General features: G+C 55.6%; 4 protein-coding genes across 4 annotated transcripts; 2 read left to right on the top strand and 2 right to left on the bottom strand.

The window, feature by feature from the left end:
* Positions 1–114: 114 nt before the first annotated feature.
* On the bottom strand, positions 115–1,509 carry N7474_005312 (RPAP1 family protein; the record flags this gene model as incomplete). The annotated part of the gene is made up of 1 exon (XM_057196727.1): positions 115–1,509. The coding sequence occupies one exon, from the start codon at positions 1,507–1,509 to the stop codon at positions 115–117; it is 1,395 nt and encodes a 464-aa protein (XP_057054123.1).
* A 1,016-nt stretch (positions 1,510–2,525) lies between these two features.
* N7474_005311 (uncharacterized protein) lies at positions 2,526–4,808 on the top strand (the record flags this gene model as incomplete). Its single annotated transcript, XM_057196726.1, has 3 exons — positions 2,526–3,591; positions 3,635–4,232; positions 4,286–4,808. 3 exons carry the CDS (start codon positions 2,526–2,528, stop codon positions 4,806–4,808), a joined length of 2,187 nt encoding a protein of 728 aa, XP_057054122.1.
* A 1,115-nt stretch (positions 4,809–5,923) lies between these two features.
* On the bottom strand, positions 5,924–7,655 carry ste7 (MAP kinase kinase Ste7; the record flags this gene model as incomplete). Its single annotated transcript, XM_057196725.1, has 3 exons — positions 5,924–7,094; positions 7,147–7,304; positions 7,368–7,655. 3 exons carry the CDS (start codon positions 7,653–7,655, stop codon positions 5,924–5,926), a joined length of 1,617 nt encoding a protein of 538 aa, XP_057054121.1.
* Positions 7,656–8,424: 769 nt separating this feature from the next.
* Positions 8,425–12,842, top strand: spt6 (chromatin-remodeling histone chaperone SPT6; the record flags this gene model as incomplete). The annotated part of the gene is made up of 4 exons (XM_057196724.1): positions 8,425–8,601; positions 8,664–8,831; positions 8,894–12,545; positions 12,595–12,842. The coding sequence occupies 4 exons, from the start codon at positions 8,425–8,427 to the stop codon at positions 12,840–12,842; spliced, it is 4,245 nt and encodes a 1,414-aa protein (XP_057054120.1).
* Positions 12,843–12,852: the final 10 nt, after the last annotated feature.

Here is a 12,852-nt window from a genome sequence, read left to right as displayed (position 1 = left end):
TGAGTGCTGTTTGATAATAAATATGTAGATATCATGCTGCACCTAAATAAAACATATCATCATTCGTTGACCTTCCAAGTCCAATATATGCAAGCTTTCTCGCCCATCCTCTCTCTACTGTGATCGAATCTGGCCCTCTTTCAATAGACCACGATCACTACCGCCACCCTTCTGCCACAACCACACACCCTCAACCGCCCATGCAGCGGCACTAGCATGGCGTCCGATGCCCGAAGCAGCAGGTGCATCACCACCAGTAGGATCATTCTCACTCTTCCCTTTCTGCTCTCCACCTCGTTGCTGTTGAGTCTTCTTCCCCGGCAACCCCAGCCCAGCAGCCCCATCCGCTTCAGCTAGCATCCCACCCACCACGCCCTCCTTCTCAATAACATGCCACAGCCCCTCCGACAACTGCCCGCCGCGATCCCCGAACTCCGCCCGCCCAAGCCGAAACAGAATCCGTCCGAGAACCTGCCATGCAACACATCGCTGCGCGGGAAACGAAGATCGCGACAGAATCGCCAGTTCGGGAATCGTATACCCCGCCGCCTGCGGATCGTCCCCGTGATGGTGTAAGCCCAGTGTTGTGGGGAGGGAGAGTGATGTCGAGGGCGCGAGGATTGTACCTCGCAACGAGAAACGGATTGATGATGGTGCGAGCGAAATTGCGCTGCTGGCGGGGTGGTATGCTGAGCTGCTGTCTGGGTCTTCTGCGTCGCTGGAGGGTGGTTGGAGCCAGGAGAGCGCGGACGGGTCGTGTGACATCTCGGGGAAGTAGTGGGATTGGAGATCGGATAAGAAGGAGGGGGACGATGGGTCGAGAGTTGGCATTGGTTGCTTTGGTTGCGGGAAGTGGAAGGTTTCTAGCATGGCTGGGTCGAGGGATGGGCGTTCGGATGCCGGGTGCAGGTCGAATGGGAGGTTTGTCGGGGGCGTGTCATCATGGGCAGGCGTTTTTGAAGTAGACTGGAGTTGTGGTTGTGGTGCGGCCGAGGCGGGTGGAGGTATATCGAAGGAAACCGACTTTTTCGGCTTGGATGATGTCGACGGATCTTCTGATGTCGGGGCTGCATCTCCCGTTTTGTCATCCTCGTCTATCTTAGCACGGCGCAGAAAGCGCTGCAACAGACCCGGATCCATGGAGGCCATCAGCTCTTCACGCTCCTGCTGGATCTGCGCGTTCGACATGGACGCCAGCTGGCGGCGGTTCTCCTCGTCAATCGACTGCTTGTCGTCCGGTGCTGCCGGCTGTGCCGCGGGTTTCGGCGCATCTTGCTGTTTCGCCCGTCGCTGTTTAAAAGCAGACGTCTTGTTGCGCTGGCGATGAGGCGGGAAGCCGGTCGAGGACAGCGACGGCGCCGGTGGGGTTGGAGCGGACGGGGCGGCGGCAGGAGCGCGTTCCTGGATTTCGCCGATGAGGGAGAACGGGGACGGCACAGCCGCAGCAGCTTCCGGTGGACTGGAGTTCTCGTCTAGGTCGAGCACGAAGCGCTCGCCTCGAAATGCCATGGTGATGAAAAGTGCTTGTTGGCTGGTGGTGGGGGAAAATGCGGCTCAAAAGACTAACGCTGCAGACGCGCTAGCCGCCCTGGGTTAGTGTAGTCGCGGGTGCGCTAAACCGAAATGGGAAGTCATACTCTAGATCTGTTTTCTGTCTGGGTGATAGTTGAACCAGGGAGACGAGACAATGTCGGCTTGGAGTGATTGGGAGAGTTGGACTACGTTCTTACTTTGATATTATTATGTTTAGATCGGCTCCGACCGAGTAGACCGTCGGTGGTGTCGGAGCACTGCACCATTGATCACTATTTAGGATATTTCCCTAGCTGGATGACAATGACATCAATACCAGAAAAAGAGGATTGCATCTCTCATCGAGGTTGGTGGATCGAAAAGTGCCGTGTTGAGGTGTGATAGATCGGATGAGGTCAGGGCACGATAGGGCAACCTTCACGGCTGGGCCATATCGGGAACACAACTTACAATCCGAGCGAGTGGAGGGAAGGCGGCAAGGAAGATAATATGAAGAGCTCTATGATCTTGTTTATGATTATGATTATTATTATCTTATTAGCTTCTGACTGCCTCTGCCTATAATAATCAAATCAACAATAGGTGTTCCTCTATGTATTCCAGACCTTCGTTAGTATTGCAAATGTCGTACTTCCCGCCTAGCCAGTCCCAAGTGCCAAAACGCCCTTGTTCGCTCTCCCCTTTCTGCCCTTTTTTCCCTCTTTTCTTTGTCTTGTTTTCGGTTCCCTCTCAATCCCTTCTTTTGTCCCTCTTCCATCCATCCCATCCACCTCATCTCATCCCATCTTCGATATTCCTCTTTTTCGTGTTCTCTCCATCTCCGCCTCTCACTTCTCTCAATTATAGCTGTCAACTTTTCGTGTTCCTTATCTCAGTCTGCCTTCCCCCATTGACTCCAGCTCCGGTGGCCGCGACCGCATCCCCTGTCGAATGCTGTAAAAGGTCCACCCAGACCTTTTCCTCTTCCTTTTTCTTTTTCCGCCACTGGAGTCATGTCCACGGATCCGCCTGCGGCGGCTGTGCCCGCCCAAGAAGGCGTGGGCATGACCATCGACCCGGGCACCAAAGAGCCAGCCCGACGTGCATCTACCACCACCTCCCGTCGGTCGCGTCGCAAGAAGGACGACGATCCCGATTCGGCCAAACCTCCCCCCAAGAAGGAAAAAGAAAAAGATAAGGACACGAAAGAAAAACCGGCCCGGGCTCCTCGTCGGCCCCGGGAAAAATCGACCACCACTGCCGCGTCGCGCAAGAAGCCCAAGCTGGAGGGTGACGATACCTCGGCCGCTGCACCGGCAGCACCAGCCGACCCTCCAACAGTGCCGACGGCTCCCCAACCAGCTCCCTCGCCGTATTCGCAGACTTCGCGTCCTCCCTCGGCAACCCCTGTGGCTACCTATCCTCCTTTGAATCAATCGCTTCCCCCTCCACGTCCTCAATCCCAACCGCCCCCGCCGAACCCGCAACGGACCAGTGGACAAAACTTCGATCCCATCCGATCAGCATTTGGCAATACGTCGCCTGCACCGGTCTATAGTCCTCCTCACGCCGTCTCGCCGCGTAATGCCTACCGCGCAAGTGCGTCGCCGGCCATATCTAGCATCATTGACCCGCCTTCCCAAAATGCTCAACCGCTATATCCACAACTCCCGCGCTCCTCCTCCGGTCATGTGTCTGCTGTCTCTTCACCGGCGCAGCACCCCGTGGCACATACTCCGACACACCCTTCATTAGCCCCTTCACCTCTCCCAGCCTCATCTCCTTCCTATGGGGCCGCGCACACGCCGCAACAACCACCGCCATCGAACCACTTTTCCCCATACGCCCCCTCTGAGCAGCGCCCGCTGCAATCACAACCTCCTCAGCTCCAGCTGTCGCCGCCAGTGGTTCCACCGCCTCAACCCCAGGCCCAGGCCCAGACCCAGACCCAGACCCAGACCCAGCCGCAGCCGCAGCCGCAACCGCCAGCCAATGCTACCCCGTCACGACCACAACAGCCGTCCGATGCAATGGAGGTGGACTCGAAAGAAGGGATTGCTGCAGTTAACAAGCCGTCGGGTAAGAAGGAAAAAGGGAAGCACCACCGCTCCGTCGTCCACAGCACCGTCCCCAAAACCGGCCAAGGCAGCCAAGGAAGCACCACCCCTTCCGCAAGGATCTGGTCTAATTACCAACGCGCTATTTGGCGGAGACGATTCGGCGAACTCGTCCGATTCGCGCACAACGCCAAATATCATTGTGCACATTCCGCTGCAAAAGGGGAACCAGATCGTCAACTTTGCGCGACTGGCCGAGGAGCGATACGGGTTTGCAGCCCTGCACCCTCGCTTGGCGGCTCATAAACAGCGATTGGCCCGCATAGCGGCTGCTGGGGCAGCGTTGGAGAAGAATGAGAAGGGCGCCAAGGGGATTTCAGCAGGAGAAAGTGCAGATGAAGATTTGAGCCTCGATCGTGACAGTGATCTAGACGGTGATGTTTCTATGGGTGGCACAGGAGCTGGAACGAACGGCGCTCCTTCGGAGGCAGATGAGGGAACGAAGAAAAGACGGCGCAAGAAGGTCGAAGAATATGATCGGGATGACCCATTTGTTGACGACAGTGAGATGGCCTGGCAAGAGACTGCTGCGGCCAGCAAGGACGGTTTCTTTGTGTACAGTGGTCCACTGGTGCAGGAGGGAGAGAAGGTCCAGGTGGAACGGTATGTTTTCCTTTTTATAGAGGGACCAAGCATTGATATTGACAACCCCACAGAGCCGACGGGACTATCAAGCGCGGCCGTGGTCGTGGACGAGGAGCAGGGCGAGCTCGCACTCTCACTTCTCACCAACACGTACCCATTGCGGCTGCTGTGCCCATCTCCCAGGATACGGGCCTGCCTCTGCGTGGCCCTGGATCACGCGGAGGTACCTCGCGCCGTCCACGCACCACTAAGAAAGCAGACCAGGACAAGGACAAGGATAAGGATAAGCAGAGTGGCGACCGCAACGGTTCCACTGCCTCGGCATCCCACGAGGGTCGTGGTGGACGAGCCGGCGGCAGTGCCGGTGGTTCTGGGCGCGGCGGCAGCACAGCCAGCGGACGTGGTGGAAAGTCCACGAACAGCTCAGCGCCTGCACCCTCCTCGATGATGACCATGATGGACCTGGCGCCCGCTCCAGGGCCGACCCCGTCATCCAACTCCACCGTCCCTCCTGCTCCTGCTCCTGCTCTTGCTGCTCCTCCTGCACACCCTGGACCCAGTCCGTTAGCTGGCCCGGAGCTGATAATGAAATAGACGGTCTATCACCCGCGTGTGCTTTTTCAATGTTTGTTCTTTGCGTCTTGTCTTTACCTACACACCCCTTGGTGTCGATCTGTCCGGCGTTGGCGATTGAGTTCATTGAGACTTGACTTCGGAAGGCGCCAAATCGGTCCGGGGCTGCAGTGTCTCTTCATTGCTACTTACTTGTGTGCGTGACCACGACTGGCTTTCTGTGTTTCGGGGGGGTGTTTTGTTTTTTTTTTTTTTTCCTTTCTTTCCTCTTTTTTTCATCGGGGATTTCCCCCGTTCTCTCTGTTCTTATTCCTTTCGTCTGCATGGATGGCCTCTGTACGTATATGGTCTTGTGTTTCTTATTATTTAGGGGTGCATCGTGTGTGTCTCTCTTTGCTTCGTCTTGTCCCGGGTCTGAGCAGTGGTCAGGATCAGTTAGAGTCGAAATGCCAATCAATTACTTAGTCGCTTACTGTTTTCGCCCGTTTTACTGCCTTTCAAATATTCAAATTGGTGACGCCAGCTGTTACATACATAATAAGATGCGATAGGAATGGAATCAAAGAGTAAAAAAGAAATGGAATTGTTATAGCACCATGGAACTTGCACTTGTGTACGCCGTGTAATGCAGGGACATATTTCAGCAGGCACGAAGAAACCATAGCCAAAATTGGGGTAGACATAAAATCAAGTCAAGTCAGAGAGTGAAAAAGGAGACCGAGATCATTTGTTACCCAAGTAGAGACCCAGCGGATAGGAGAAACAGAAAATGGAGAGGGAAAGTAGGCGAGTCGGAGGTAGATGGATGACAAAAGAGATCGGTGGCCATGAGTGAAAGGGAAAACAAAGAGAGAGGGTTGGGCCTGAGCCGGCCGGTGTATATCTCGTCCGACCTTTTCCTGTCCCTTCCTTACCCTTGATTCTTTTATGTCCAGTTCCCTGAGAAAAGAAAAAGCGCCAAGGATACACACAAAGCAGGTAGGCAGACAGAAAGCAGCATAGGCAATCATAAGACGGCCGTCAATGTGATATGTGAACACGTCTGATCGTTGAAAAGAAAAGGTCGGATTCGAAAAAAAAAATCAGAAGTTCGTTCCAGGTACAACATCAGCAAATCGTTTTTGTTTCTTGCTCCTTCATGAGGTGGTCCCCGTCGAGCCCTGCTGGCCACGCAGGCCCGCAGACACTGGAGGGGCCGGCGGAGGGCCGCTGGGTGGCGGCCCGGCGCGAATTGGCAGAGTAGCGGAGTGCAGGTTTGTCTGGGACTTGGTGTTGTGCGAGCTGATGGAGCGCGGGCTCATGAATGGGCGAGAACTTGCTTCAATGGCGGAGGTAGGGTCACCCATATGTCGGCCCGGGCGGCGGCTGTTGCGCGTGTCTTCTGCATCCCTCGTTTCCAGAGACAGGTGCTCCAGTGAAAGAGGCGGTGGGGACCTTGCAGATCGTAGGGAGGACACGGCGGACTGCTGGGAGGGATGGTGGTTGTAATGGCGGCTGCTGGCGGAGACGTCGTTGGTGACGGGGATTTCACCCGACGTGGGTGTCGTATACTGCGGGTTTGGAGTGCGTGATGGGGTCCTGCTGGTTGAGCTGGACTTCGGGGTTGAAGCTGTGGCCGCGGATGGCGATTGGGCTGCACCCTCCTTGAGCGATTTGGGCGCCGGAGGAGCCAGGTACGACTTGCGGTTATGCCGTTCCATCATGCTGATTGCCCATTCCTGAAGGTCCACCGGCGTGCGTTTGGCCGCTTGTAAGAATGCATCCTTGTCATAAAGCTCTCGTGGCGTTGGGCGCTCCTCGGGCCTTTTCAGGAGACACTTGCCGACGAAGTCGTGCAGGATGGGTGGGAAGGCATCGCTCTTGGGCAGCTTGGGTGCGGTTTCGTGGACGATCTGCTGAAGGAGATCCAGAATTCCCATTGGCCCTGCGCTGGCACGGTCTCCGGCAGCGACGTCTGAGGTGTCAAAGGGGAATCGCCCAACGGCCAACTCCATGACTGACAGGCCCACACTCCACACGTCCGAACGCACAGTGTACGCTCCTCCCTGGATTCGCTCGGGGGCCATGTATGTCGAGGTTCCGACAAAGGTATCAGCAATGGAATTGACGGTTTCGGTGGCGACGCCAAAATCGCAGAGCTTGATGTTGCCCCGCGAGTTGACCAGGATGTTGGACGGTTTGATGTCGCGGTGCATGATGCGGTGGACTTCATAGAGATAAACCAGACCGGCCAACACCGACTCCGTGATCTTTCCAAGCACATCGACTCGCACGGGGCCAAAATCTTTCGAGATGCGGTCCAGAGATCTGTTCAAATGTCAGCGACATGGCCGTAAGCCCCAGTTTCCAGTCCACCTACCCGCAGTCCATGTATTCCATACACAAAACAATATCTCTCGCCTCATTCTGGAAGGCGCCGTAAAAAGTCACGATGTTGGGGGAATTGCAGTCGTGTCCTACCCGCAGTTCTCGGAGGATCTGTTTTCTTACGTTCTCTTTGGCGTCGACTCGGATGATCTGTGGGAGAGACCGAAGGCATTAATCTCGGAGCCGTGGAAGCCCAACAACAAAGAAACACACCTTTCGCGCCATGACAACATTAGTCGACGCATGCCGCACCTTGGAGACGGTGCCGCCGTTGCCAGCACCCAGTTCCTTCATGGGGATCAGGTCCTCGCTGCGCAGGTCGAGTCGGAACTCCAGCCCGATCTCGAGCGTATCTGTACGGTTGCTGTCGGCATTTCCAATTGCCCCTGGGACTTGGGCATCGCCTTCGGAGGGATTGGCAGCAGTCTTCGGCGTTGCATTGAGGGCGAGACCCTTGACATTCTTGCGTTTCAAGGTCCGCGCCTTGAATGGATCGGCCATGGTGAACGAGCGAAGAGGGTGCAGGCCGAGACCGACGAGGGGAGGGAAAATAGAGAGGCAAGACCAGGCGATCTCAGAAGGGTGAGGGTGTGGACGGCGACAGCAGAAACAGGCCCCGTAGCGGGGAACCCGATAGTGATGGGCTTGGCGCTGATTGGGCTGGTTTTGGGCGCCAGGACAACAAGTCGTCACAGAGGGCGTCAACTGAGCACAAAAAAATAGGAGAGAGGGAAAAATAGGTGGAAAGAATGGGGAGGATGGCGCCCCAGGAGTTGTTGTTGGTTCACAGGAAAGAAAGGAAACCCTCCACGTTGGCTAGGTGGGCTAACTAGTGAATGGGGCGTAGGAGCGGAATACATAGGGAGCATGACAGCCATTCTGTTTTTATCGTCGATAATTCTCACTTACTAATTTATTGTGTACTGACCGTAGCATCTATAACTATTGACTAATTGACTATTGAGGCATTCGAAACAGGATTATTATTCTCCCTTCCATACACTATGCACGGTCACCTGACCATGGTCTTCACCATATCGGCTTAGTCATCTAGTCGGCCAATCACCGCCGGCGCCACCGCGTCTTCGGCGATTCTTCCTGGTCTCTCTCTCAATTCACATCTCCCGACCTGCCCTTCATTCACCTTCCCTCAGCCAGCAGGGCAAACTGGGTGCGCGATCTGTGTGGTTGCTTTCTCCATCTTCGAAGCTCTGTCAGCTACTCGACTTCCACGTCATCACGGGGGTAGGGGTCGCTGCCACCAGCCAAGATGAGTCTCCGCGACCTGGTCGAGGGCGAGGCGATGCTGGATGACGAGGAGAACGAGGGGCAACCGAATGAAGACTACGATGGCGAAGTGCACGACGGTGCCGGAACCGTCAATCACTACGACGACTCGAGCGAGGAGGATGATGAGGAAGAGGACGACGAGGAGGCTGCCCGCGCGGTGAGCTTGACTTTCGCCGGAGAATCCCAATGACGGCGCACTGACTTAAATTGGCTCACCAGGTCCGCGAAGGTTTCATCGTCGACGAAGATGAAGAGATCGAGGAACGCCGGAGGCGCCGAAGGGACAAGAAGCACAAGCGACCTCGCGAGGAGGAGCATCTGGACGAGGAAGATCTGGAACTCATTGGCGAACATGTTCCTGGTCTGAATCGTCAGGCGCCGACCGAGGTAGGTTCAAGCACCTCCTGGGAGTCTGTTGAATAGTGTATTGACTTTTTTTTCATTTACAGTCCAAGTTCAAACGTCTGAAACGAGGCAAGGACCGCGACCAACCCCAACCGTCCCAGGGCATCGATGATATCTTCAATTCGGATGAGGAAGAGGAGGAGCAGCAGTATGATCGACCCGGGCAGCGTCGCGGCATGCGCGACGAGTTTGACGACTTCATCGAGGCAGACACATTCTCCGACGAGGAGGCCCAACAGGAACGGGACGACCTGGAGGTGGCGGCCCCCGTGCGAAGAGATGTGACTGGGCTGGGTGCCACGGAAGCAGCAGGTTTGGATGAGAATGCTCTTGAAGACATGCGCGCAGCCTTTGGGGATGGCACCGAATACGAGTTCGCTTTGCAGTTGGAAGAGCAGGAGGATGAAGACAAGGCAGAAGAAGAGAGGCGCTTGGATTTGAAGGACGTCTTCGAGCCATCCGAGTTGGCTGAAAGGATGTTGACAGAGGAGGATAACGAAATCCGTCTCCTAGATGAGCCCGAACGCCATCAGGTTGCCCGCAAACCATACAAGCATGTGACGCTGTCAGAGGATCAGTTCCGTGAGGAAGCGATTTGGATCTCGAATTTGCTATTGCTCAAGAAGCGCATGGAGCCCGAGCTGCACGAACCCTTCCAGCGCTCGGTGGCCAAGATGCTGGAATTCCTGGTCACGGATGATTGGGAAGTTCCGTTCATCTTCCAGCATCGCAAAGACTACATGATCCACGCTGTCAAGGAGCCGGTCAACGGAGTCGACCCGGGTGACGATTCCGCGCAGTACAACATCCGCGCTGAGAAGCTGCTGAACATGACAGATCTATGGGACATCTTCGACCATGATCTCAAGTTCCGCGCACTGGTCGACAAGCGCAGCACGATTCAGAAGACCTACGACAGTCTGCAGAACCTGTTCAGCGTCAACGATCTCATTGTGGAGGATCTGTTGGTTGCAGCGACATCCATGGAGGAGCTTCAGGATGTGCAAGACTACATTCACTTCCAGTATGCCTCTCAGCTGCGTGATATGTCCATGGTGAACGGAGACACGAATGGAGAGCCACAGCGACGAAAGGCCACAGGCAAGACCTTTTTTGAGCGGGTGCGAAACGCCAAGGCCTACGGTCTGGTGCGTGCCTTTGGCATTACCGCCGATGCTTTCGCACAGAACGCCTCCAAAGAAGGGCGTCGACAATACACTGAGGACCCGAGTGATCGGCCGGATGAGCTGGCGGACCAGTTTGTCGACAACGATTTCTCCAACAGCGCGCATGTCATGAAAGCTGCAAAGAACATGTTCGCCGAGGAGCTGGTCTCAAGTCCCAAAATGCGGAAAGTGATTCGCCAGGCCTACTACATGAACGGAGTCGTCGATTGCCACCGCACGGAGAAAGGTCTACGCCGGATCGACGAACAACACCCCTACTATGAATTCAAATACCTCCGGAACCAGCAGCTCAGTGACATTGCCCGTCGCCCTGAGATGTTCTTGCGGATGTTGAAGGCCGAGGAGGAAGGTCTGATGGAGGTTCGCGTGCGCTTCGAGAACTTTGATCACTTCCGCTCGCGTCTGTACTCCGACATCGAGTCGGACAACTACAGTGAGATCGCCGACGCCTGGAATCGTGCTCGTCGGGATGTGCTGGATCTGGCACTCGGCAAGCTCGAGCGGCTGATTAACCGCAGCGTCAAGGAGAATATCCGGCAAGAATGTGAGAACCATGTCGCCAAGGAGTGCCGTGAGGCGTTCTCACAGCGTTTGGATCAGGCCCCTTACAAACCCAAGGGCATGGTGCTGGGTACTGTGCCCCGGGTTCTTGCTCTATCTACCGGATCTGGAGTTGTCGGCCGCGATCCCATCCACTGGGCCTACACCGAGGAGGATGGCCGTGTGCTCGAAAACGGCAAGTTTACGGATTTGTCTCTGGGAGATCAAAGTCGTGGCATTAACGACGGTGAACATGTGGCTGCATTCGTGGATCTGGTGGAACGGCGTCGTCCCGATGTGGTTGGTGTCTCAGGCATGACACCGGAGACTCGCCGGCTCTACAAGCTCTTGTCCGAGATCATCGATCTGAAGGATCTTCGTGGAGCGCCTTACACAGATGACCGCGATGAAGAGATCAGCGACCCCTTGGAGGTCGTGATCGTTAACGATGAGGTGGCCCGTCTGTATCACAACAGCCCTCGTGCTAGACGCGACAACCCGGGCTTCGGCAGCCTGACCCATTACTGCGTTGCTCTTGGTCGATACCTGCAGAGCCCTCTTAAGGAGTACGCTTCTCTTGGTCGTGACATCATCTCGATTCAGTTCAAACCAGGCCAGCAACTGGTATCACAGGAATTGCTACTAAAGCAGCTGGAAACCGCTCTAGTCGATATGGTGAACCTGGTGGGCGTCGATCTAAACGAGGCTGTAGCCGACAGCGCGACGGCCAATCTTCTCCCGTACGTCTGCGGACTGGGTCCCCGGAAGGCGGCACACTTGCTCAAGATCGTCAATATGAATGGGGGCGTTGTGAACAATCGCGTGGAACTGCTGGGTGTCAACGCTCAGTACCCAGCCATGGGAGTCAAGGTGTGGAACAACTGCGCCAGCTTTGTCTACATTGATTTTGAGAATGCCGACCCCGACGCCGATCCTCTGGACAACACCCGTGTGCATCCTGAAGACTACGACATTGCACGCAAGATGGCCGCTGACGCATTGGAGCTGGACGAAGAAGATATCAAGGCTGAGACGGACGAGAATGGTACTGGTGCGATTGTGCGGAAATTGTTCCGGGAAGAGGCGCAGGACCGTGTCAACGATCTGATCCTCGAAGAGTATGCGGAGCAGCTGGAAAGGAACCTCAACCAACGCAAGCGCGCAACTCTGGAAACCATCCGCGCAGAACTACAACAACCCTACGAGGAGCTGCGCAAGCAGTTTGTCTTCCTCAGCACCGATGACATCTTTACTATGCTCACTGGCGAAACCCCTGACTCGCTGACTCCCGGCATGGTGGTGCCTATATCCATCAAGCGGGTGTTTGAGGACCACATCGATGCCAAACTGGACTGTGGTGTCGATGCGCTTGTCGCCGAGACCGAGCTTGGACTGCCCTACGATGTCCCGGTGCGCAACGCATATTCAATGCACCAGACAGTTCCGGCCAAGATCTTGTTCCTAAATCGAAAGGGTTTTACATGCAATGTATCCCTGCGTGAGGACCAGGTCAGCCACCCGGCTCGTCGTGGCAATGATCATGGTTTTGGCGACTGGGACGAGGTTCAGGAACGAGAGGATCGGGAGTCCCAAAAGGAGAAGACGCAGCGTGGTGGCCAGGCGATGCGTGTTATCAAGCATCCACTTTTCCGACCTTTCAACGCCACACAAGCCGAGGAATATCTGGGCTCTCAAAGCCCCGGCGATGTCGTTATCCGTCCCTCGTCCCGGGGTCCAGACCATCTGGCCGTTACTTGGAAGGTCGCGCAAGGCGTGTACCAACACATCGATGTCCTCGAGCTGGACAAGGAGAACGAGTTCTCGGTTGGTCGCGTTCTCAAGGTTGGTGGTCGGTACACCTACAGCGATTTGGACGACTTGATCGTCAACCACGTCAAGGCGATGGCCAAGAAGGTTGACGAGATCATGCATAACGAGAAATATCAGGACGGTAGCAAGGCTGAGACCGGTATGTTTGCTCTTTTATCCATTGAATATAGTCACTAACATCATGGTAGACCAATGGCTCGAAACCTACACGCGGGCCAATCCTCGCCGCTCGGCCTATTCGTTCTGCATTAACCCCAAATACCCGGGCTATTTCTATCTCTGCTTCAAGGCGGGCGAGCACTCCCGGCTCCAGAACTGGCCGGTGAAGGTGATCCCGCAGGGCTACGAGTTGCAGAAGAACCCTTACCCCGACATGCAGGCGCTGTGCAACGGCTTCAAGTTGATGTTCACGAACATGCAGGCCAGCCGGCGGTAAAGAGGGGAAA

Source organism: Penicillium riverlandense (assembly GCF_028828495.1).
Source record: "Penicillium riverlandense strain IBT 135883 chromosome Unknown utg000003l_segment0_segment0, whole genome shotgun sequence".
Classification (NCBI taxonomy): Eukaryota; Fungi; Ascomycota; class Eurotiomycetes; order Eurotiales; family Aspergillaceae; genus Penicillium; species Penicillium riverlandense.
The sequence above is the reverse complement of the archived record's forward strand: the minus strand, read 5'-3'. Positions and strand labels throughout refer to the sequence as shown.